At 35.5% G+C, this 24,692-nt stretch overlaps 1 protein-coding gene across 1 annotated transcript; it reads right to left on the reverse strand.

The window, feature by feature from the left end:
* Positions 1-257: 257 nt before the first annotated feature.
* Positions 258-17,714, reverse strand: POU1F1 (POU class 1 homeobox 1). Its single transcript, XM_039223647.1, has 6 exons — positions 17,548-17,714; positions 15,071-15,142; positions 5,411-5,635; positions 2,063-2,227; positions 1,323-1,383; positions 258-468 (listed from the first exon to the last, which is right to left on the reverse strand). The coding sequence occupies exons 1-6, from the start codon at positions 17,687-17,689 to the stop codon at positions 258-260; spliced, it is 876 nt and encodes a 291-aa protein (XP_039079578.1). The 5' UTR covers positions 17,690-17,714.
* Positions 17,715-24,692: the final 6,978 nt, after the last annotated feature.

The following is a 24,692-nucleotide window of genomic DNA, read 5'->3' on the forward strand; positions in this document are numbered from 1 at the left end:
AGAGAGAAAGACTGAAAATGATTACTGTTTTATTCCTGTTGGTATCTTTGGCTTCAAAATGTGCAGTTTGGCTTCTGAGAATATCTTAAAATAAGTCAGCAATATTTAAAATGTATTATTTTTTTAAAGTAGAAAAGCTTCTGCAAAAGTTGTTAATATAAAATGATTTTTTGAAGCCAAATAACTAATTTCTATTTTTGTTGGGGAAGAGAAAGGAAAGAAAAATAGAAAACTTGGATGTTACACTATAGTAAAGTTTATCTGCATTCAAGATGCTCCTTAGAAATAGTAAATAAACTCTGATTCAGACTTGTTTTCACCCGTTTTTCTCTCTGCCTTCTATTGCAAAACCAAACTCTTACTACTTCTTTCTCAAGATTCAGTTCTTCAGCCATTCGCATGATCTCTTGAGAGGAAGGTTTATTCTGTTCTCCAAAGTGTCTCTCCAGTGCATCTTTAGCAGCGATACTGAGTGGGAAGGGGTATAGAGAAGGGTGAGATCAAGGTATTTTAATGATGTTTTTTGGCAGGTCAAAATTCAGTAATGTTGAATTTCATAAATATCAAAATGAAAATATTTAAAGACTCTGAAAACACTTCTAAAGCTTTGACAAAGGTAAGTGTGCAGGCTGTAGAACAATTAGATGCTTGTGTTACGCAGGATACCCTAAGCACCGTCACAGGAAGAAATCAGGGAATCTAGACTTTCTATGGTTTATCCTCCTTTGTGCCACTAGAGGGCACTGACTTCCTGAAAAGGAAATGAACACTTGTGTAGGCATTTTCTAAATGTCCCTTAGGTGACATTACAATAGGTGAAATGTTTAGTGAATAACTCATTGACCAAAACAAAAACATATATTTTAGCATTTCCTCTGTAATTTCCACACAAATTACTAAAAAGTCAGCCAACAATCTTTCTAGCTTGAAATGCAAGGAATCACATTGGACTTGAAGAGACTGAAATACTGATCTCTACTTTTGCTATTTTTAATAACATAGATAGCATATTGCCAGAGCACGACATATCTAACACGACAGCAGAAATAATCAGTCTTTGTATAAGTAATTGTTTAATATCCTGTTTTATCCAAAAACTTGTGGATCAAGTGTTCTTAAATCAAATAGCATACTTTTCCATCAAATGTTAAAAAATTACTAGCTCTGGATCATTAAACTATGCTTTTCCACCAATCTTGTTTTTTCAACTGACTCTATGCACCACACATTTGTGTTATGTTGCACCTATATTATTATCCTCATTCTCTTCCATATATATATATATAATTTCCTCTATGTCTTGTAATATCTCAAAAGAATACCTTATAGTTGTTCTTCGCTTCCTTTTCCTTTCATTTGCTCCCACTTTTTCATTGTATAAAGCTGTAAAGAGTAGAGAAACAATTACAAAAACAAAGTAGGTTTTAAAAAACTGTCAGATTTGAGTTTCAAATTTTCTTTATAAAACAATGCAAAATAAAGTCGCTATACATTTTTACAGTTTTGCGTTCTATATTATTTTGTAGTACAAGACCCAACACAAAAATGTTAATGCAGAAATATTAGCTTTACAAAGACAATTGTCTATAATGATGCTCCTACCATACTTTTCTTGGAACACTTTATTGTGTTCCACTATCCAGCGTTAACAGTAGTATGAATAGGTAATCTCATTACATTAGCCATTGCTCATGTACTGGTTTGGAAGACTGTGGATGCTCTGCCTACAGTAATATTAAGTTATAAAATTCTTGTACAAGCACTATGGTATAGCACAGCGCCAAAAAACCTGGATGTGTTAAAAAATCATGCTACCCTCAAGCCTGTGCCACATCATCCAGAAACCTGTCCTACAGCTTATCTTCTCACTCTGTTTACCTTCTCGGTAAAGTGCTTTATACACTTACATCACCCCTCCATTTTTTAGTAGTAGGAAACATTTATTTTTCATCTGAAGGAGAGAAAACGAAACTAAACCTCAAAACTCTCCACGTGAGCATTACTCCTACCATTGTTTCTAGGTTACAACGTCACAGAGCCTTCAGAGGTCTAACTTCAGTACCTCCAACTTGCTCTGCTTCCTCCAGCCATTTCGATAATATTGCTTTTAGTTTGCAGGCATTTTTAAAGCTGAGCTGCAGGTTTTCAAATCGGCAGATAGTCGTTTGACTGAATTCGGAGCCATGCACTGCTGCCAGGGCTTCCCCAACGTTGGTTTGGGTGTATCCTGTGAAAGGGCAGCAAAGACCCGTTAGCTCCAGCTAGTCAGGAAGCATCCACTTCAGCCCTTTATCACATAAATCTTTGGTCTTTCTTTCTTAACTGTTAAATATTGCTCTTTTTTTTTTAATATTTATTTTTGAGAGAGGGACAGAGTGAAGAGAGAGAGACATGAGTAGGGGAGGTGCAGAGAGAGAGGGAGACACAGAATCTGAAGCAGGCTACAGGCTCTGAACTCACAGCACAGCCCAATGTGTGGCTCGAATTCACGAATCCTGAGATCATGACCTGAGCTGAAGTCGGACGCTCAACCAACTGAGCCACCCAGGGGCCCCTTAAATATTGCTTTAAGCATATATGGATTGGCAATTTAGAACTGTTTTGTAAGTTCCAGGGGCGCCTGGGTGGCTTAGTCGGTTAAGCGTCCGACTTTCGCTTAGGTCACGATCTCGCGGTTCGTGGGTTCAGGCCCCACGTCGGGCTTTGTGCTGACTGCCAGCTCAGAGCCTGGAGCCTGGAGCCTGGAGCCTGTTTCAGTCTGTGACTCCCTCTCTCTCTGACCCTCCCCTGCTCACGCTCTCTCTCTCTCTCTCTCAAAAAAAAAAAAATTTAAAAAAAATAAAAAAAAAAACTGTTTAGTAAGTTCCATGTAGAATTGTTCAGTACTTCAAAAAATACTCTTAATTTTTTTCTAGAAGGCAAAAGAATTTAAATAGGAATGTCTGCCATTCACAGTATTTAGTGAAATTGGATAGATGTGTCAGAAACATTTTATAAGACACTAAAAATGTTTTGCTGTCTTTGTTAAATAGCTGATGCTATCTGCTCAAAAATACAGTATATTAAATATGCATAAAATAGAAGATATATCACAAGTATTTTTATCTCACTGTAAAATTTTCAACTATATTGTTAAAGGGTACCAAGTAAAACTAAGAATTATGCTTACTTTCCCTAAAAATATGTTTGTTACAAGACTGTGATCACCCAATATTTTACGTCTATCTTTGAGCACATTTATTATAGCATTTGGTAATGCTTCAGGCCAAAGATCCTCATTGATTGTTTCAAAACATTTTTAGAGTACAAGTTGATATCAACTATCAGTATTGAATTTGAAATATTCACAGCAATATAAATAGCGCACTGAAAATGGTTGTTGTAAAGATGCCTATTGCTGTGTTTATCATATATAGTCACTGCATATTAGTTCAGGGCCTATAGCTACATATCTGTATGCATAAAATGGTTACATACAATGCCCATCAATAAATACCATTACAGAATTACCTGCAGTTCATTCCACAGGTGCAGAGGGTGGAAATGTCATGTTCAATACACTTAAAAGATACACTACTTCATGAATTTAAATCAAGGTTTATTTTTATAGTTATTTTATGTGAAAAACACTATTGAATAGAAAGTGTGCAAAGGCTATGGACAGACAATTCACAGAGGAAGAATTCCAAATGACTACAAAACACATTTTCAATCTTCACTCCAATTTAAAATGAAATTACCATGAGACACCACTTTGACCTATCTAATTTACCTGATTTGCAAAGATCCAAAAAATTAAACCTTTTTTTTCTTTCAACAATTTTATTCTGTTTGCTGTCAGTCACTGTTCTAAGTGCTGAGGATATGCTCTTAAGGAAAAATAAAAATAAACAAAAAACCCCTGCCTTCATAAGGATTATATTCTGAGGTGTTTACTAAGAGATACGGTGGCAGTAAAATTTAGTACAACCTCTATACAGATCAATTTGGCAACAGCTATCAAAATTACAAATACACATGCACTTTTATTAAGAAATTGTGCTTTTTTAAATTTTTTACAAATAGTTTATTGTCAAATTGGTTTCCATATAACACCCAGTGCTCATCCCCACAAGCGCCCTCCTCCGTGCCCATCCTCTCCACCCCCCCCCCAACCATCAGTCCTCAGTTTTTGTCAGCATTCAAGAGTCTCTCATGGTTTACCTCTTTCCCTTTTCCCCACCATTTCCCCCCTTCTTCTCCCCCATGGTCCTCAGTTAAGTTCCTCCTAATCCTCCTATACGTGCAAACATATGATATTTGTCCTTCTCTGCCTGAAGAAATTGTGCTTTTAACACTTGGCCTACATATAAATTTATATAGGTACAAAATGGCATTTATGAAGTGAATCATCATAGGAATTTTTAAAGTTTATTTATTTAGAGAGAGAGATTGAGTATACAAGCAGGAGAGGAGCAGAGAGCGAGCGAGAATCGCAAACAGGCTCTGCACTGTCAGCATGGGGCCCAAACTGGGGCTCAAACTCATGAACCATGAGATCATGACCAGAGCCAAAATCAAGAGTCAGATGCTCAACCAAAATAGCCACCCCAGTGCCCCTGTAGGACTGTTTTTAACAATGTAAGATTGGAGACAACCTGAATTTACCATCAATGGGGGACTAGTTAAATAATATATTCATGAAATGAAATAAATTCATGAAATAATTTGATAAATAAAATTAGATTAAAAAACTAATATTAGGAAAACTCTCTAAACAGTTAAAAAAAAAATCTGGGACACCTGGGTGGCTCAGTTGCTTGACCATTTGACTCTTGATTTTGGTTCAGGTCATGATCTCATGGCTTGTGGGTTTGAGCCCCATATCAGACTCTGTGCTGATCATGGAGCCTGCTTGGGAATCTTTGTCTCCCTCTCTGGTTCCCACTCCTCAAAATAAATAAATATTTAAAAACAAAACTTTGAAAAAATTGATATGAAAAAAACTGTTTAGTTGCTTATATATACATAGAGTATCTCTGGAAAGATGCAAAAAAAAAAACAGATAAACAGGAAAGACAAACAGAAAAAATATATTTCATTTACACCCTTTATGCCGTTAAATCATATGAATGGCTTATGTATTCATAAGTTCAAATAAAATAGAAAGCACAAGTACAAGACTGATCTTGAGGTCGGTAAGTGGAAAAAACACCATTAATTTAAAAACCTATATATTTAGGATATTAAGAATTAACAAGGAAAGAAAGGTTTTTGTAGGATTTCCATAATTGGAGTAACTTAAATCCACATCAGAGATGTAGAATGAGAACTGTCTTGGACTTCTGAGTAGAATATAAGAGATTGAACAGTAATATAGTAAGGAACTGCAGACCAAGTTGTATGCCCATTACTCCTAAAAAGTGCATACCTAACTTAATTCTTCTCACTTTAAATTCATTAGCAAACTTCTCAAGTTCTCGGATTTCTGGAGAATCCATGTCTATCGGCTCTTCAACCAATTTACTTTTCCGCCTGAGTTCCTGCTTGAAATCAGCGACGGTTGGGTCTTCTGCCAAGAGAGGCTGGTGCATGGGAGGAAAGCCATGACTCAAGGTATGGTCAGGAAACTTGTAAAGACAAGGCGTTAAGCTACCTGTGAATAAACAAAGGAAAGGGATTTGTAATCATCCATCATTTCTAGACAAGCAAAAGTTTTGCACCTTTGAATCCGTTATTTCCCTATAGCTGTCAAAATTAAAAATTGTGTTTTCATGTTTATTTATTTTGAGAAAGAGAGAGAGAATGCAGGAGAGGGGCAAAGGGAGAGGGAGAGAGAGATTCCAACCAGGCTCTATGCTGTCAGGTCAGAGCCCAACATGAGGCTTGATCTCACAAACTATGAGATCATGACCTGGGCCAAAATCAAGAGTTGGATGCTTAACTGACTGAGCCAACCCGGCAACCCTAGCTGTCACAATTCTAAAAGGCCAGGTGACATTCAGCCTTCTAAAAGAGCAGTCAGAGTAGCTTAGTATAAATGAAATCATTTCTTTTCCACCTTCCCCAGAGCAGCAAAAACCAAAATAATACCAAAGGAAAACAGCAGGGAATTGCAGAAAATTGAAATAGAAATAAACAAATTCTCTCAGAAGTATGTTTTCCATTATTTCATTTTTCTCTTACAAGACACCTGTTCCTGTGAATCTGATGTTCAACTAAAACTGGAATGTAGAGTTCGATCTCTGTTTTCTTAATTCATCACACAAATAATCTGTGATGTTTATTATAAGCGAGGCATACGGTTAAAGTGCTGTGCTGGGAAGTTTTCTTAGGATTAGAAAATTAATTTTACAATATTAAGAAGCTCCACTGTTTTATCAGTCAATGTTTAATTTCAAGGAAAAGTAATCATGTCTTTTTTTTTTAATTTAACAAAAGCAGGTGAAAAGAAAATTATGAGAACATGAAATAATATGGTTAAATAGATTCAAGGAGTGAAAGGAGAAAAGGTAACTTCTAAAGTTCTATTAAAAAGCATCAAGATTTCTTGAAATATATGCAATATAATGGAATTGTTTCTTGATTATTATTTAAGAAGCAAAAAATAATGACAAGGAAGGGTGCAGTTCTAGATATGATAGGCAATCACCTATAAATGATGTAGCGTTAGATCAGTTGATTGGGTTAAGCATTAAATCACAAAAATACTAAAAAATCTAATTTTTTAAAAGCTGCTTCCAGGTTTCATTCTTTACTAGGAAAGAAGAGTCAGTCTCCGTTGGGGAGCACGGGTGGGTGACAAGACAGCATGAGCCACGTTTCCACACGTTTTATTTCTGTTTTATTGGTAGAGATTTCACTTCAATTTACAGTAAATGACACTTGTATAACCAAGACATTTTGATACAAATAAAATACTTGGTAATTCATCACTTTTCTTAGGAGTATAAATAAATATTTAAACTAAAAATAAATTACCATGGATTATATACAATAATCATTCTTGGAAACACTGAAAAAATATATCAAGTTTATGCTACCTATTATTTCTTTGTAAATACATTCACAAATCAAAGACATGAGTAATAATGTAATTTTCCAGAATATATAAATCTTATATTAATATATCAATATGTAATGATCAGAGAATAGCGTAAGTCAGCAAATGATTGGCTTGTATTATTTATATGACAATATGTAATTATAAAGAATGCCCCTTTCCAGTAGACTGTGTTCTTTTTGGAAACAAAGTAATATACAAGTGAGGAGTTAAACAAAAATAGCATAAAATAAATTTAGCTGCTGTGAAAAATATTTGAAAGAAACTATTCCCGTCTAAAACAATTTACACTTCTTTTACAAACCAAAATTGCCCAGTTTACTTTTTAAAGTCAGTCAGTTGTCCACTCTATGCTTTAATAGGTGTTATATTGATCAGACAAGATAAAATTTTCAAAAGCAGTTCTATCAACTTTTAGTTTATTACATAGTTCATATTTTAAATGTTTATTAATTTCTTTTTTAATGTTTATTTTTGAGAGAAGGAGAGAGAGAGAGCGTGAGCAGGGGAGGAGCAGAGAGGTAGGGAAACACAGAACCTGAAGCAGGCTCCAGGGTCTGAGCTGTCAGAGCTCAACATGCGGTTTGAACTCATGCAACAAGAGATTATGACCTGAGTTGAAGTCAGACACTCAACTGACTGAGCCACCCAGGCACCCCAGTGTTTACTAATTTCTATTTAGCTTTCTATTAGCTTTGGATTTCTCCTAGTTGAAGTAAAAGAAAATACATAAAAAGAAACTGATCATGTTTACTTTAGGATTTACTTAATATCTCAAGTAATACAAATCAGGTGATACAAAATCTCAAGACGTTGCTTCCACTTAGGGTTTAAGGGTTGGTTCTCAAATATATAAAAAGAATCTTCACTTCCTTTATCATTCAAAAACACCAACTCAAGACACTTAATGATGAAGTGCTATAAAAGCAAAAGCAGTGAGAAAAAAATAGGCTGCTGAGTTTTTACTATCTCTTACCTGTATCTCCTACTCATCTTCACCTATTTTGCCTATTTCTCTACCCCCCCCCCTTTCCTCTGGCAACCATCAGTTTGCTCTTTGTATTTATGGGTTTGTTACTGCTTTGTTTGTTGATTTATTTTGTTTTTAGATGCCACATGTTAAGTGAACTCATTTGGTATTTGTCTTTCTCTGACTTATTTCACTTAGCATAATACCCTCTAGTTCCCATGTTGTTACAAATGGCCATCTCATTCTTTTTTTAAGGCAGAGTAATATCCTACTGTGTGTGAGTGTGTGTGTGTATATATGCATGCATGCAGTCTACTCTGTGATTTTACACATTTAGTGGATTTTAAAGCACTTCAGATAACTCATTTTACCTATGTCAAATTTTTATTTGCCATAAATAATTTGTTACATATCTTTTATATGACATGCCATAAGGTCTGAATTTATTAGCCTTTATGGTTTGAAATATTTTCAATTTTTCTTGCTGACCATGGTCACACACTGCTACAAATCTGTGATACTTTGTGCCATGTCCATTTCACACTTGACATTTCTTATCACTTATCAGTTATGAGATAGAAATTTTGTTCACAATTTAAAATTTAGAAAATTTAAGTAAAAGGGAGTTAAATAACCTTCAGTGGAAGCTACAATGAATCACTACACAGTTAAAACCAGATCCAAAGTCCAGTGAGCATGGTCATAAACAACATCAAAATAATCACCTCGTTCAATTTTTAGGCAATCTGTCCTCAGGTAAGCCAAACTGACTTTTCTTTAAAGACATCTGCAGTTTAAATATATTTGGTTACATTAAACATACTTTCAGACAAAAATATTGTAATTTATTTATTAAAACATTAGAAGAGAGCCACCTCTATTTCTGGAAAGTTATAGAGGTAATTTATACATTATAAATACCCTGAGAAGGGGCGCCTGGGTGGCTGAGTTTCTTAAGTGTCTTGACTCTTGATTTCAGCTCAGGTCATGATCTCACAGTTCATGAGTTCGAGCCCTGCATCTGACAGTTCAGACCCTGCTTGGGATTCTCTCTCTGCTTCTCCCCTGCATATGCGCTCTCTCTCAAAATAAATAAACTTAAAAAAATAAATACTATGGGAAAAATCAACATTTAAAATATAAACTTGAACATGAGCCCATGAAAAGTAAACAGGAGACAGTATGTTCAAAGGTTTGGCATCCAGAGCCAAGGAAAATACAATGTGTGATATGTTTGTATTTTTCATTAAGCGAATATATCGATAGTTATCTGCACACACACACATTTTTCCTAGCACTAACCTTAAACAGTAATTCATGACAGTCATAAGCATAGGCAAACAAAGTGCTGTGTCTCTTATACGATCCTGTATTTGGAGGAGAGTGGACGGTGACTGGTATGGTATGTAAGGCAAGATATTTTTTAAATCTTTCTGAAGCACTGATCATTAAACAAACAAACAAACAACAACAAAAAATAGGGGCCTGAGTAGCTCAGTCAGTTAAACATCCGACTCCCACTTAGGTCATGACCTCACGGCTGTGGGTTCGGGCCCGGCGTCCGGCTCTGTGCTGATAGCTCATATTCTGGAACCTGCTTTGGATTCTGTGTCTCCCTTTCTCTCTCTGCCTCCTCCACTCGTGCTCTCTCTTTCAAAAATAAATGTTAAAAAAAAGAGAGATCTCATAAAAAAGAAAAAAATGGGAAGAAGATTTAAAAGAAGCAGTGAGTCACCTGTAGAAGGAATCTCATAAAGTTCCAAAACACTGATAAAGCAAAATGTTCGTGAGCCTAGAGAAGTGCACATCTAAATAGCTTGGAAGTGTTTGCAGCTTCTTTACAGTCTAAAGTATATTTTCACATTGTAGATTATCTACCAAGTTTATTTATTTATTTTGAGAGAGAGAGAGAGAGAGAGCACGAGCAGGGGAGAGGCGGAGGGAGAAGGAGAGAGAATCAGTGCACATTTCATGCGGGGCTTGAACTCACAAACTGTGAGATCAAGATCTGAGCAGAAGGCTTAACAGACTGAGCCCCCCAGCCCCCCACCCCTCCCCACCCCCGCCTCCACCAGCAAAGCATTCCTAAATTGCTGCGTGATAGATTTCTGTGTGGTGGACGTGGAAGAAAAAAAGAGGTAAAGCTTTTAAAGCTGGCAATGGGGAGGCAGAGGTGGCTGGTTCAACATACTGTGTGTGGTATGGGGAGAATAGCTCTTCCAGAGCACGTGGCTATGCCAGACACTGACAGCGTCTCTGAGGTTATAGGCTTGAAGCCTTACAAGAACACACAGGGCACACAGTAAAATCCACCATTTTCCTGGAGGCATGCAAAGGAATGTGTATTTCAGTGTTTCCATTTATTCTTGTTTTCTTCACACCTGACAAGGTGAAGCAAACCAGAAGTGTGGATGGTGATCTTTCCAGTGTGTGGAGAAAATTCTATCCATATACAGCAGGGATCCTCTGCCTGGTTTTATAATTTATTTGGAACACAGCCATGCCCATTTTGTTTACACATTGCCTGTGAATGCTTTCCTGCTACAGTGTTCAAATTGAGTAGTTGAGAGACTAAGAAAACTTAGGCGAAATACTTCATGTTACTGCTACTGAACAGCCTTTTCTGATTCAGGAGTAAAAAAAGAAAAAAGGATTCAGAATTACTTCCTCACTCAGAATGAACACAAGCAGAACAAGTTAGGGAGAAACAAGACGAAAAAGGAGAAATAGAAAAAAGGAGGCGAAAGAAGAAAAAGGAAGAGGGAGGAAGGAGCAGAGGAAGGAGGAGGAGGTGCAGAGGAGAAGAAAGAAAACAATTTAAGAATAGAGATGGGCTCCAAAGTTGACTATTTCTCTAGGTCAGCCATCAAACTGATTTCTGTTGCTTTTTGCGTAAGAGCAGGAAGAGAGGGCACTTTCATAATTATCTTTTCTCTTCTTATCCACTTGTTATTAAAACAAACAAACAAACAATAGGGGCACCTGGATGGTTCAGTGAGTTAAGCTTCCAACTTCAGCTCAGGTCATAATCTCACAGTTTGTGGATTTGAGCCCTGTGGCGGGCTCTGTGCTGACAGCTCAGAGCTTTGAGCCTGCTTTGGATTCTGTGTCTCCCAGTTTCTCTGCTCCTCCACCACTTGCTCTCTCTCTCAAAAATAAATAAAATTAAAGAAAAAAAAGAACATTCATCTTCTTGGTTAATTTCCAAACCTCAGCTATTTTGCTTTTCTCTTAAAATTAATTTCTAAATGAGGACTCCATACCTCATCTTGGCTTGGCCATTATGTAACATGACCTTGCAGGGTTTAATACTCATTACTGTGCTGCTGATTTGCTCAGTTTTCCCAGGATGGTAGGCAGAGTGCACAGCCCACTGAGCATGTTGCCTAGCTTTCACCCACCTTCATAAACTGAAGAAAAACAATTTCAAATATCAAGAATTAGCATTTGTGGTCTTTTTGTTCTCTTGTTTTATGTTGTGTTTATCTAGAAGAGGTTTTGAATAGCTTTTTAAAAAATTTTTGACTTTTTTTTTAAAAAATTATTTTCTGGGGCTCCTGAGTGGGGTGGGTCAGAGAGAGAGGGAGTCACAGACTGAAACAGGCTCCAGGCTCTGAGCTGGCAGTCAGCACAGAGCCCGACGCGGGGCTTAAACCCACGAACCGCGAGATCATGAACTAAGCGAAAGTCGGACGCTTAACCAACTAAGCCACCCAGGCACCCCTAAAAAATTTTATTTTAAAGAAAGAGAGTGGGTGAGAGGGGCAGAGAGAATCTTAAGCAGGCTCCTCGCTCAGTGCAGAACCCATGATTCTGGGATCATGACCCCAGCCAAAATCAAGAATTGGATGCTCAGCTGACTGAGCCACCCAGGCACCCCTTAAAGAGCAATTTTAATTCACTGTTACCTGTTATCTATATTGTAAGTTGTTGAATAATCTAAATTCTCAGGGTTGAAGGGACAGAAGAAGGCATTTAGCTGCAACTGTATTTAAAGAAAAGATCAAGGGAAAGCCAGGTCAAGTTGGTACAAATATGCCACAATTTAAATTCAATAAAGTTGTAGCTCTCACCACAACTCAGATAGGAAGAGATTGGAACTCAGAGAGGTTAAGTGACTTGAACAAGGTTTGCAATTAGTTCATAGTGTGGCTAATTCATTGCTCCCAATTAGGCATTCTCTTTGGTGTGCCCACATCTGGCTATAAGGCACAGTGGATTCATCTGATAATTTAAAAAGTCCTCCCTATCAACTTAACAAAATAGTAGCTATATAGCTCTTTTCTTCCAGTGGGTTATTAATTTAACAAAACACTCAAACCAAATGTAAGCATCAGAGTACGGGTTATAAGATTACCACATTAAAACAAAGCAATTTCACATCCTTTGAAATACAGGTCTTTCTCTAGATTTCCTTTCACATATGGCATATGTGACAGTAAATCTGTCTATTGTAGATGATAAGACGCTTCTGCAGAGTGTGTGCAAGTGGCTGATTTGATGAATGCCCTGAGACTTCTCAGAAAATTCTAATGACATAACCAGGTTTCTCGGGTGTATTTTCTATCTTTGCACTCTTATTTTTGAATTCCTGTTTTTTATAACTCAATTTGTATAGCTTCTCTGGGGATAAAGACAGGAGAGTTCAGAGTCTCGGAGGTTTAATCTGCTATGATGCAAAACCCAACACTAAATGTATGTCCAAATATTGACATTCCAACAATAAAGCACAAAGATATTAAAATATAATCTCGCTGCTTGCCATGGTGTTTTTCTTTCAGTGACTAAATATAAATAACTTTTAAGACTGTAGTGATACATTCAAATCTTATGATAACTATGTAGCTCCTCCTGTTACTGACCCAGGCTTTGAACCATTTTAAAGGGTTTTTCTGGAGCCTCTCCTTTTCAACTGTAAGGAGGTAGAGGGTTTGCTGAGTGCCTGCCCAGGGAGCTTGTCAGCACAGCCCCAGCTTCCTATGGACTCTTATTGTGAACCTGGGCCCACAAACCAGAAACAGGTTAGAATCCTCAGGCCACCTGCAAACCCACTAGGCCAGTAGCCTTGCAGGGGAGGGAGGTGGTAGCAAAAACCATCTCCGTGCTTGGTCTGTGGTTAACCTCCGTCCTCTGCTGCCTGTTGCTGGTTGAGAAGGTACCTCAAGTTGGACCTGGGTTTGTGGGAATCACTTTGAATGAACAGCAAGGCTGCCCGTCCAAGAGACAGCCACATACAGCCATGTGCTTGTCATTTCTGGACTTTATGGTCCCAATGTGTTGTGGGCCATACAGAGCATTCTGGCTACACCTTTAATGGCTCAATGTGCATTTTACTATTTTTATAATGAAAGTAGTTTATCATCAATAAGGGCTGTTCCCATTAACCGTGAACACTGATTAACTATTAAATATATGAATCATAATCAGTCTTCAAAGGGGAAAAATATGGCCATCCTTATTTCATAATTATTAAAAACAAAGAGACGCTAGTATTTATAGGTGATCATTAAGAACATTAGTCTTCATTTTACCATAAAGGTGAGGATACTAGTTTATTCAGAATGCTGCTTGATGGAATATAAGCAGAGCTCGTTTGTTTCTGGAATAGCTTGAAGTTTTAATGTTTTATTTAGTCTCAAAATGAAAAATTTTGAGAAATTACATGTTGGTGAATTAAAATACTTGTTCAATTTTATTTCAGATTTATAGTTGTAAACCCATGGGCTTTTTCCCCATCTATTATGGATGGTAACAAGACACAGCAGTTAGAAAAGATTTCCTTAAGAGAGTGTGGGTGGCTCAGTCAAGTAAATATCTGACTCTTGATTTCTGCTCAGATCATGATTTCATGGTTCCTGAGATCAATCCCTGCATCAGGCTCAAGCTGTCAGCATGCAGCCTGCTTGGGATTCTCTCTCTCCCCCTCTCTATCAAAGTAAGTAAACTTAAAAACAGATTTCCTTAATATAGGATTCCTTTATCTAAAGCTTCTCCCTCAGCCTCACACATACAGTCTCTTTCTCTTATTTTCCCACATAGAACCCCAGTAGTTTATTGTCACCTATAACGTTTCTCTCCTTGCTGTAGTAACCAATATCAAAGATCAAATACACCTAAAAATATGTATACAAAATTGTATACTTTATTAAAACCTTAAAATCTTTTGTCTGGCCATATCCTAAAATTAAGTCCTAAGTTTTGTTATGAATAGATTAGGTCAGACTTTCCACTTCCTTAAAAAATGTGTTATCAGTGCTTTCACGCAAGCATCAAAAAATAGTTAACTTTGATCTAGTGATGCTTTATTTATCCAGAGGAGGAATAAAAGTAACTTCAACTATTTAAACTTCATTTAAGACTAACAACAACTCAGAACTACCACGGCTTCAAACAACTATCACTAAAGCTGCTGAAATTTACTTTTAATGTCTTATTTGTCTTTACGGGCCAAATTTCCAGAAGAAATATTACAATGAGGGGGATGTTTTTAAGTCTGAGCTTCTGCTTTGATAGCCACATGAGATTATTAACACTTGAAATGTGGCTACTGCAACTGAGGAACTAAATTTTAAATATGACCTTATCTTAGCCAATTTCTGTTTAAACGTAAATAACCACATGAGGCTAGTCGCGACCATATTATAACTCATGACATAAATAACACCAATAACATCAAATGACAATCAGCAGTTTGGCAGTAGTGAATTACAGTAAAAACCATACAAAACAAATAAAAGAGTTAAGCACAGAAGTGCAGGGTTATGTAGAATAGGGCAATCACGTTTAACGATTATGATCTCTGAAGGTATCACATATTAGGGAATATTTCAGTAAGTAGTGGTTTACCAGCAATTTCCAAGGTTAAGAGATCAGAATTTTATGATACATTCTGGCAAAAATCCCCTCAGACCTTCCTGGAGCCATGACTACACTGTATATTAACTAACTTAAGAATAAAAAGTAGAAAATAATAAAAAATAAAAAGATTATCTCAGAGTCAAGAAATCCATCTTAGTGTCCCCAAACTCAACCTCACATAGGCAGACAAGTTTGCTTACCTGCCATCACTCCATATGTCGATGGCTGGTTTCCATAATGACAGGAAGGAACAGAATAATGAAGTCCTGTTGCTGTGTTTCCCAACGATGTCACCAAGAAATATGCACACAAACATTTAGGAGTTTGGATCAAAGACAAAATAGATGGGAATGGTAAGAAAATGTATGAGGATTCAAGACACAGTCATTGCGTTGCAACAATACACATTTATGTGATTCTTAAAGTTATATGGCAGTAATTTGTTTTCACTTGGGGGAAATTCTCTGAGTAGGCTAAAAGCAGGAATCAAATTTTGTCTCAGGTAATCAGATTGTAAATCGTCAACATTCCTTAATTATGCTGTGCTCTTGTGAGGGTTGGTCCTGTGCTCTTGTGAGGGTTGACTGACCAGTTTGGACATTGGCCAATTGGAAGTTGCAGAATTCTTGTAGGTTCCATCCAGACATTACAGTAAACTGACTAGAGGAATAATCTCGTATATTTCTTGAATAATATGGTAGTACGTGGTGGTCTTTATCTAAAAGAATGAATACGGAAATCAACTTTTAAACAGTCTTTACTTCTATTTATTCTTCTAACAATTTCTTCCATCATAGAGAAAATGGCTAAGCAACCGATCTCTATTTGGATACAATCATAAAAATCCCACTAAATTCAAATGTTTATGAAAACTCCATGACAATAGATGATGTCTTTATGTTGATGTTGAAATCAAGAAGTTTTCTGAATGCCCACAATTAATGCAACAATTCTAATAATAAAGCTGGTTAAAAAAAATTGATTGTTGAGTGACTTGAGATCTATAAAGGTTGAACCCAGTATATAAACATTACCTCATTCATAAATAGTTTCTTGCCTTGTGGAATCAATGTGTATTATGAAAGTAAATTTGAATTGCTAAACTTTAATCAAACTTTAAAGCATGAATCACCAAGTTAACTAAAAGCATGGGTATTGACAACAAAACCATTCCTATGTATTTCCTTACTTTCCCTTCATATCCTGAACATAGTGATAGGTTTTCATAAATGTAATATGATCATAAATTATTGAATACACATAAGAGATATTATAAAGTTTAGAATTATAATCCTTTGAAAATATTGAGATACAATCCAGTGATTAAAGATACGAGGTCACTTCAGAAAGTAAAACATTTTCTCTTACTATTGATAAATCTTGCAATTTTCATTGTACAGTTGACATGTAGAGAGAATGGAAATAATTTTACATTTTAATATATTATAATGATAAGATATAAAAATCTCACTATGCAATCCAAAATTAAAGAAACATGAAACCCATGTAATACCAAATGCACTTCTCATTATATACAGTATTTCTAGTTCCTTATGTAGTATACTATAATCTGATGGAAAAATTATAAAAGCAAATGCTATTATCATGTATTTAAATATTATTTAGATATCTACTTAGAATAGATATATCTACTATTTAAAATATACAATTAGCTACATGAAAACCATTTAAATTTAATTATAGCACATATTTTTAGTTAAAATACTTTATTATATTTTCCAAAAAATATGTTTGGGAGACTTCCATTACTGCCTTTTTATTTAAATTATGAGAATCTTTGGTAGACGAAAATAAACCCTCGACATTAATAATTTTACCAAATCCAGATATACACTCTCTAGATTTTTAAAAATTCAGCTGCAGATTCATCCCAAAATTACATGTGAAAGAAATTTACTCAATTCAAGACTTTGTCCACTTATAAATCTACTTTAAATACTTTATTACTGCATAAAGAAAGGGCACATTAGCAACACATACCTATTTGCTTGTGAGACAATATATTCAAATTTTCAAGTTTAATTTTAACATAAGAAAGTTCTGTAAAAAAATATTAAAATTTCATTAGAGAGATTGAAATCTCTTCGGAACTCACTTTTGAGAGAGTTTAACTCAGAGTTTAACTCAGGCTCTAAATGTTATATGTTTCTTCTAGTTTTGATTTTTGAGTTTGGAATTATGCTAAAAATATGTTAAAATCATTTAATTATTTAATTCATCGAAATCTATTGTTTTTGGTATTGGGAATCATTCAGTTGTGTTTACTATGAGGTATATAGCTGTTTTGGAACATGGTAAAACCAAATAAATCTTAAAGAAGTAACACCTTTTAAACATTGTTTAGACTATTTGTTTAGTTTTGCTCTTTATCCATAAATGTTTACATAAAAATGATTTTTGGATCAAAAACACCCAGACTCAGTGTTTACTTATGTAGAAAATAGATCTTCTTTATAATAAAACCAACAATTACAATACAATGCTTACTAATAGTTCTTTAAAAATTTCTTAGGTACTTGTCTCCTCAAATGTCCTTAATATTTAACTTAAAGGAGAAAATAAAAAAAGCGAGGAGATTCTAAACTAACAAGATGCAAAGCATCCACCCTGAAATTTTTAGGCCCAGTCACGGGCAGACCAGTATGGGAGTCAGTACCTGTAGACATCACGTTGGTGGCGTGGTTGGAGACCGGGAGGCACTCAGCAGCGCTGTGATGCATTATCAGAGGCAGAGTTGCAGAAGACTCGGAATTCAGAGGTATAAAGGTGTCAGCTGAAGTAAAAGGTTGGCAACTCATTCCCACAAGAGAGTAGAAAAATGAGGAGAACTGCTGCTCCCGAAATCAGAGTTTGATTATATTACTGTTTCAAAGGGCCGTTTCAAATCGCACTACCTGCATATATACATCAGGAAGGCTCTGAAGCAACCAGGAGGGCGCGTGCTGGTATTTATACTGCAGGGAAATCCCTTTCTACATGTTAATCGTCTTTTCCCAGGGGTATTGCTTTATCAATCTGAACCGTTTTCCTCCTCACCCACATATAATCCGTGCCCAAGAGGGAACCTGGGTCTGGGGTACAGATGGATGGAGAGGAAGAAATCTGAAACTTTGACAACTTCAGTAATTCAGACATTTTAGAAAGGAATCAAGAACTTCAAAAATAAGTGTCCCTGAAAGAAATAACCCTAAAATGAATTGAAAAATACTAGGTGTCTTTTTGCTACTACACAATAACAAATGTTTATAGATGAGGGGTGGTTGTTTTTTGTTTTTGTTTTTTTTTGATAACTTATTAGATCTTGAAAATAACATAAAAAATCCATTCTACAGAATTTTAAGAAACTATAAATATTAAAAGTTTAAATCAAAAGGTCCTTGGAAAACTAAATATGAACAAGTATATTGCCCACTACTAACTCAGACGCAACAATGCAATTTTGAAAAACCATGAAAACCAATTTGTACTATAATATAAATGGACAATAGAAAAATACTGAATAAAATTGTAGTACTGTGTAGAGAACATGAACATGAGTGGTAGTATCCTTCCCTTGATTTCTATTTACTAAGAATTAACATTTAGTTAGCCTTTACTAGATGCTGACACCATCCTAGGTACTTTCTACAGATCACATCATGCAAACCTCACATCAGTGGGAGTTATGTATCATACCATCCTCATTATGCTTGACTGTTCCAGAGGCCCTGAGCGTCGCCATTCTGCTCCAGAGCCTGCAGTAACCATGGTAGCACTGGGTGCAAACCTTCCACACAGAAAATACCAACATTAAGTGAGCATTGAAAAAAAAAATGTATACTACAGTTCATACAAAGATAAATATATTAGCATCAAGGACAATGATCATGATTTCTATAAATAAATGAGTGAATGCAATACCATTTTTAGGAAGTATGCTGGGAGAACTATAGCAAATAGAAGTAACCCGAGAGGCATAGATATTACTGACATAAGCAATGACCATGCTTCATAAGACTGTTTTGAAATTTTGTATTATGGAATGCTTCCAGATAATGTGGAATAGGTTGTTTCGTGCTAAATTTCATATTGACAAGAATACTTCTAAAACCTTGCAACATGGACACTTTGGTAGTAACCCATTGATATCTCGTAGGAAAATATAAGGTTACTCAAATCATTAGATACTGCTTGAAAAATATTTATTGTGATAGTGACATATTTTTTCATTCCAAATTCTGAATCTTCGAAGCTCTATTAGTTTTCTCTAAGGAGAGAAAGTTACAGGTAAGCGAAAGTATTCATTTTACTCTTGCAGTGTTTTTTAATTTTTCAGACTACATAAACAAAAAAATAGTTTTTCAATGTATTTATTGGGCAATAACTATTTTAAAGAATAAGCTAGATTTATATCTCTCTAAAATAGAGTCATTGGAATATGCTGATAAACTATACTCACCCCGCGCTGTAAAACCTCCCTGGACGACAACAAAACGCTTTCCCTGAAGTTTACCATGCTATCTAATATTCCACAGTTGCAATCTTAGACAGCAATTCTTTAGCAACAGTTTTAAAGATTTTAACTGTGGTGTGAAATGCAAACCAGAATGCCCCAGTTAAAATTGTATAAAACCAGAAAATAGATGTGTCCACTATGGTCTTCTCACTTAGTTCTACAACTGTAAATTTATCAGTTTTGTAGGCAAATTTAATATTGCTTAATATTGAGTTGTATAGATATCTTACAATGACGTTTCTTTATTGTTCTCTATTTATATCACTTTCTGCTTTTTACCTTTACAAATAACCATGCAATAAATGTTTTTATCCAAAATTTTTTTACACAATCCATTTTCACAATATAATCTGTATTTTACAATATAATCTAAATATCCTCCCATAGGACAGATTTTTAGAAGTGGGATTATTGAGTTTGTCTTATAAGATTTTTGAAGTGCTGATTTGAAGGGTACATGCACCCCAATGTTTATAGCAGTACTATTAATAATAACCAAATTATGGAAAGACCCAAAATGTCCATTGATTGATAAATGCATAAAGAAGAATGGTGTGTGTATGTGTGTGTGTGTGTGTGTGTATGAAATGTAATATATGTGTTATATGTGTATGTGTGTCTAAATATACATACATATATATGTGTATATATACAATGGAATATTACTTGGCAATCAAAAAAGAATGAAATCTTGTCATTTGCAACTATGTGGATGGAACTAAAATGTATCATGCTAAGTGAAATAAGTCAGTCAGAGACAAATATCATATGATTTCACTCCTATGTGGCATTTAAGAAGCAAAACAGATGAAAATAGGGGAAGGGAAGGAAAAAGAGAAAAACAGAGAAGGAGGCAAATGGTAAGAGACTTTTAAATACAGAGAACACACTGGGGGGTGCTTGGGTGGGTGGATGGGCTACACAGGTGATGGGCATTAAGGAGGATGCTTGTTGGGATGAGCACTGGGTGTTATATGTAAGTGATGAATCACTAAATTCTACTAATTTCACTAATAGTGAAACTATTATTACACTATATGTTAACTAACTCGGATTTAAATAAAAAATACATTACAACAATCGAAGATCAGAAATCAAAAGATTTTTAAAGTTCTTAAAACACATTCCCAAATTGCTTTAAAAAACTTCCAATTTTAAAAAATTTTTTAAAAACTTTTTTAAAGAGTAATTTTATGTTCATAGCAAAACTGAGCAGCCAGTATGAGAGTGCGCATGTACTCCCTGCCTCTAAACATGCAGTCCTCTCCATTATCAAAACCACCCACCAGAATGGTATATTTGTTACAAATGATGAATCTACATTGACACAGCATTATTGCCCAAAGTCAGTTAAAGTTCACTATTACATATTCTATGGGTTTTGACAAATGTATAACGACTTGTATCTAGCATTGTTATATTGAGAAAATACAGAATAGTTTCACTGCCTGAAGCCTCCTCTATTCTCTGCCTATTCATTCCTCCCTTCTAACCACTGGTACCACTTACCTTTTTATTGTCTACATTGTTTTGCCTTTTCCAGAATGTCATATAGAATGTACCATTGACATCTTTCACTTAAGTAATATGCATTTAAGATTCCTCCAGGGCTTTCATGACTTGATAGGTCTTTTTTTTTTTTTTTTTTTTTTTTTTAAGCGCTGAATAATATTCCATTGTCTGGATGCACCCGTTGATTTAACCATTCACTTACTGAAGAACATCTTGTTGCTTCCAATCTTGGGGATTATGAGTAAGGCTGCTAAAAGAACTCTATGTAGATTTTCATGCAGACACAAGTAAGAAACTACCAAACTGCCTCCCAAAATGGTTGTACTATTTTGTATTCTCACTAGGAATGTATGAGAGAGAGAGAGAGAGAGAGAGAATTTCTGTTGCTACACATCCTTGTCAACATTTGGTGGTGGTGTTACTATTTTGGGTCTGAGCCATTCAGGTAGGTGTGCAGTGGTATCTCATTATGCTAATTTTTAAAAATTCCATGATAGCATATGATGTTAAACATCTTTTCATATGCTTATTTGCTATCTATATTTCTTCTTTAGTGAGGTGCTTATTCAGATCATTTGTCCGTTTTGAAATTGGGTGTTACTTTTCTTATTGTTGAACTTTAAGTGCTCTTTTTATATTTTCAATCAGATATGTCTTTTGCAAATATTTTCCTCCAGTCTTTGACTTACCTTCCAAATTAATTTTTCAAGCAACTTATTCTATTATTATTTGGTTTCAATTATCAAGAATAAGTTGAGAAAAAAATAGTTGTTTGTTATTAGGAGATGTGGGGTTTCTTGGAACTCACAGAAATCAGGCCATTGAGAGACTGACTAGAAATTGGAAAGCCATCTGCCAAACTCTCTGACTCACCTATCTCCTTTTCTCTGTGTCTCTCATTTTTCTCAATCACTGCAAAACAGCCTGGCTGATTTTCTATCCACAGCCACTTCACAAATCTCCAGATCACACCTTAAGCTCTTTGGTTTTTTTTTAAATGTTTATTTATTTTGAGAGAGAGAAAGCACAAGTTGGAGAGGGGCAGAAAGTGAGGCAGAGAGAGAATTCCAAGAAGATTTTGTGCTTTCCGTGCAGAGTCCCGCACATGGCTCAAACCCACGAATCGTGAGATCGTGGACCTAAAGTGGAAATCAAGAGTCAGATGCCTAACCAACTGAGCCACTCAGTTGCCCCATGACTTAAGCTTTTAGCCAGGCAAGAAGATTAGCTTGCTACTTCTCACTTTATATTCTGATTGGCCATGGCTACAGATGTGTTCTAGAAGTATAACATTGTTCCTGGTACCCACACTTATCAACGGATTGATTTGCACTGGAAGCACTCCATCATTTGTAGACAATAAGGGATAGATTGTTATATGGGAAGACATTCATTAAATGGGACAGATGCTGTTCCACCATTTTACAAAAGCACTAGTAGAGTAAAACTGACAATTTTCTTGCATTTCCAATGTCAATAATAAAGACTAAATACTTAGGCTTTATTAGTCTGTTAATACAATGGCATCTTATTAATAAAATTCACATTTTTGATTGCTAATATACTATCATTTCATATCTATACTAGCTACTTGTACTTATCGTTTTGTTAATTAACCGTGTATTTCACCCTTTTAAAATTTACTTCTTTACTTTTAATGTTTATTCTATAGAGACAGAGACAGAGAAGAAAGAGAGAATCCCAACCAGGCTTCGAGCTGTCAACACAGATTCTGACGTGGGGCTCGAACCACAAACTGTTAAGATCTTGACCAGAGCCAAAATGAAGAGTCGGACACCCGACTGAGCCACCCACATGCCCCATTCACCATCTTATTTAATATCTTTTTGTTTTAGGGGTGCCTGGGTGGCTCAGTCAGTTAAGTGTCCAACCTCAGCTCAGGTCATGAACTCTCAGTTGGTGAGTTCAAGCCCTGCATTGGCTCTGTACTGACAGCTCAGAGGCTCAAGTCTCCTTTGGATTCTGTGTCTCTCTCTTTCTCCCCTCCCCTATTCATTTTCTGTCTCTGTCTCTTTCTCTCTCAAAAATAAATAAGCATTTTAAAAATATATTTTTATTAATTTACATATTTTAAAATATATTAATTTTCAGTGTGTTCATTTTATGATTAAAATTTCTAATTTCTTTTATTTTAAACTTATGTTGGACCCTGACATACATAATATTTTAGGTATGAGCTAAATAAGTTAACCTTTTGTGCATTTCTTAATTTTAAGTTTTTAAATTTTTTCATACCTAGAAATTTTATTTTTTTGTGGTTTGTTATTTTAGAGACTTAAAAATTCCTGTTGGGGCCCCTGGGTGGCTCAGTCAGTTAAGCATTCAACTTCAGCTCAGGTCATTATCTCGTGGTTTGTGGGTTTGAGCCCTGCATCAAGTTCTGTGCTGACAGCACAGAGCCTGGAGCTTGCTTGAGATTCTGTGTCTCCCTTTCCCTCTGCTCCTCCCCCACTCATGCTCTGTCTCTGTCTCTCAAAAATAAATAACACACACACACACACACACCTGTGCTTGCTTGAGATTCTGTGTCTCCCTTTCCCTCTGCTCCTCCCCCACTCATGCTCTGTCTCTGTCTCTCAAAAATAAATAAAAAATTCCTCTTAACATTTAGGCTGCCATATTCATTATGTTTCTAGAGTTTCTGTATAATTGCTTAGATACTAATGAATATTACAGCACAATTTGAAAACTATCAGATAAATAAAAAGAAAAATCTAATCAGGTTAAGATAATAAAGGAAAATACAGCAAAAGTCTTTGACAGGAATATGTGTTAGTCTCATTCATTCATTGTACCTCTTCTTCAATTAAGTCAAGGGTTTTTTCTTAAATATACTGTCTATATTTTGAGACAATAGTATTTTGAGAAAAGCATACAAATCTAGAAAATATACTATTAAGGAATAATACTCAAATCTATTTATCTCCAGATAAGAGAACTGAAAGCTTTTCTTTCTTCTTTTCATATCTATATTTTCTAATTTCTCTGTTTTTGCTTGAGTTGAAAATGATAGTGTAGGGATACCTGGGTGGCTCCATTGGTTAAGCTTTTGAGTTCAGCTCAGGTCATGATCCCAGTTTGTGGGTTCCAGCTCCAGGTTGGGCTCTGTGTTGACAGCTCTCTCTCTGCCCCTCCCCCACTCATGTTCTATTTCTGTATCAAAAATAAACAAACATTTAAAAACATTAAAAAAGAAAAAGAAAATTATAGTATAACCATTCAGCCTGTGGACAGATTCTAGGGCCAGACTCTTTGGTCTCGAATTATACCTTAGCAGTTATATGATTGGCAATTAACTTCACCTTTCAGTGTTTCTTTTTATCTTATCCGAAAAATGGAGATAATACTAAAATATACTCATTTAATTTAGGACAATGCCTCCATTAACAAATAAATGAAAAAACCCTCAATACATATTAGCAATCATTAACAATTGCCTTTTTATAATAATATTTATGCTTATTAAGTCTACATTCTTTATGAGTATTCCACTTAATCCTGACATTAAGTCAATGAGGCAAGCACTACTGTACAGACTGGGAAATTGAGTCTTAGAGAAGGTAAAGACTCATGAAAAGTCATACAGTAAATAGTGGAGCTGATATAGGAATTCAAGTCATTTAAAGCCAGAGCAAGCTACACAATACTTAGTGCCTTTCATTGTATAAGGAAAAGCTACTCTGCTCTATATGCTCTATACGTAGACTTTTTGTTTGTCACATGGCTTCAGAGAGGAAACATGGCAAAAAATATAACTCTCTAAAATATGTAGT

This window comes from Hyaena hyaena, unplaced genomic scaffold (genome assembly GCF_003009895.1).
Source record: "Hyaena hyaena isolate Hyena2069 unplaced genomic scaffold, ASM300989v1 scaffold_1416, whole genome shotgun sequence".
Taxonomy (NCBI): domain Eukaryota; kingdom Metazoa; phylum Chordata; class Mammalia; order Carnivora; family Hyaenidae; genus Hyaena; species Hyaena hyaena.

Excerpts from the sequence above, each read along its gene's own strand:
- POU1F1 (XM_039223647.1), bottom strand. The coding sequence starts at position 17,689 with ATGAGTTGCCAACCTTTTACTTCAGCTGACACCTTTATACCTCTGAAT. Across the intron at positions 15,143-17,547 it reads CACCAACGTGATGTCTACAG|CAACAGGACTTCATTATTCT; the intron begins GTACTGACTCCC and ends TGGGAAACACAG. Across the intron at positions 1,384-2,062 it reads GGAAGCAGAGCAAGTTGGAG|CTTTATACAATGAAAAAGTG; the intron begins GTACTGAAGTTA and ends TACTCTTTACAG.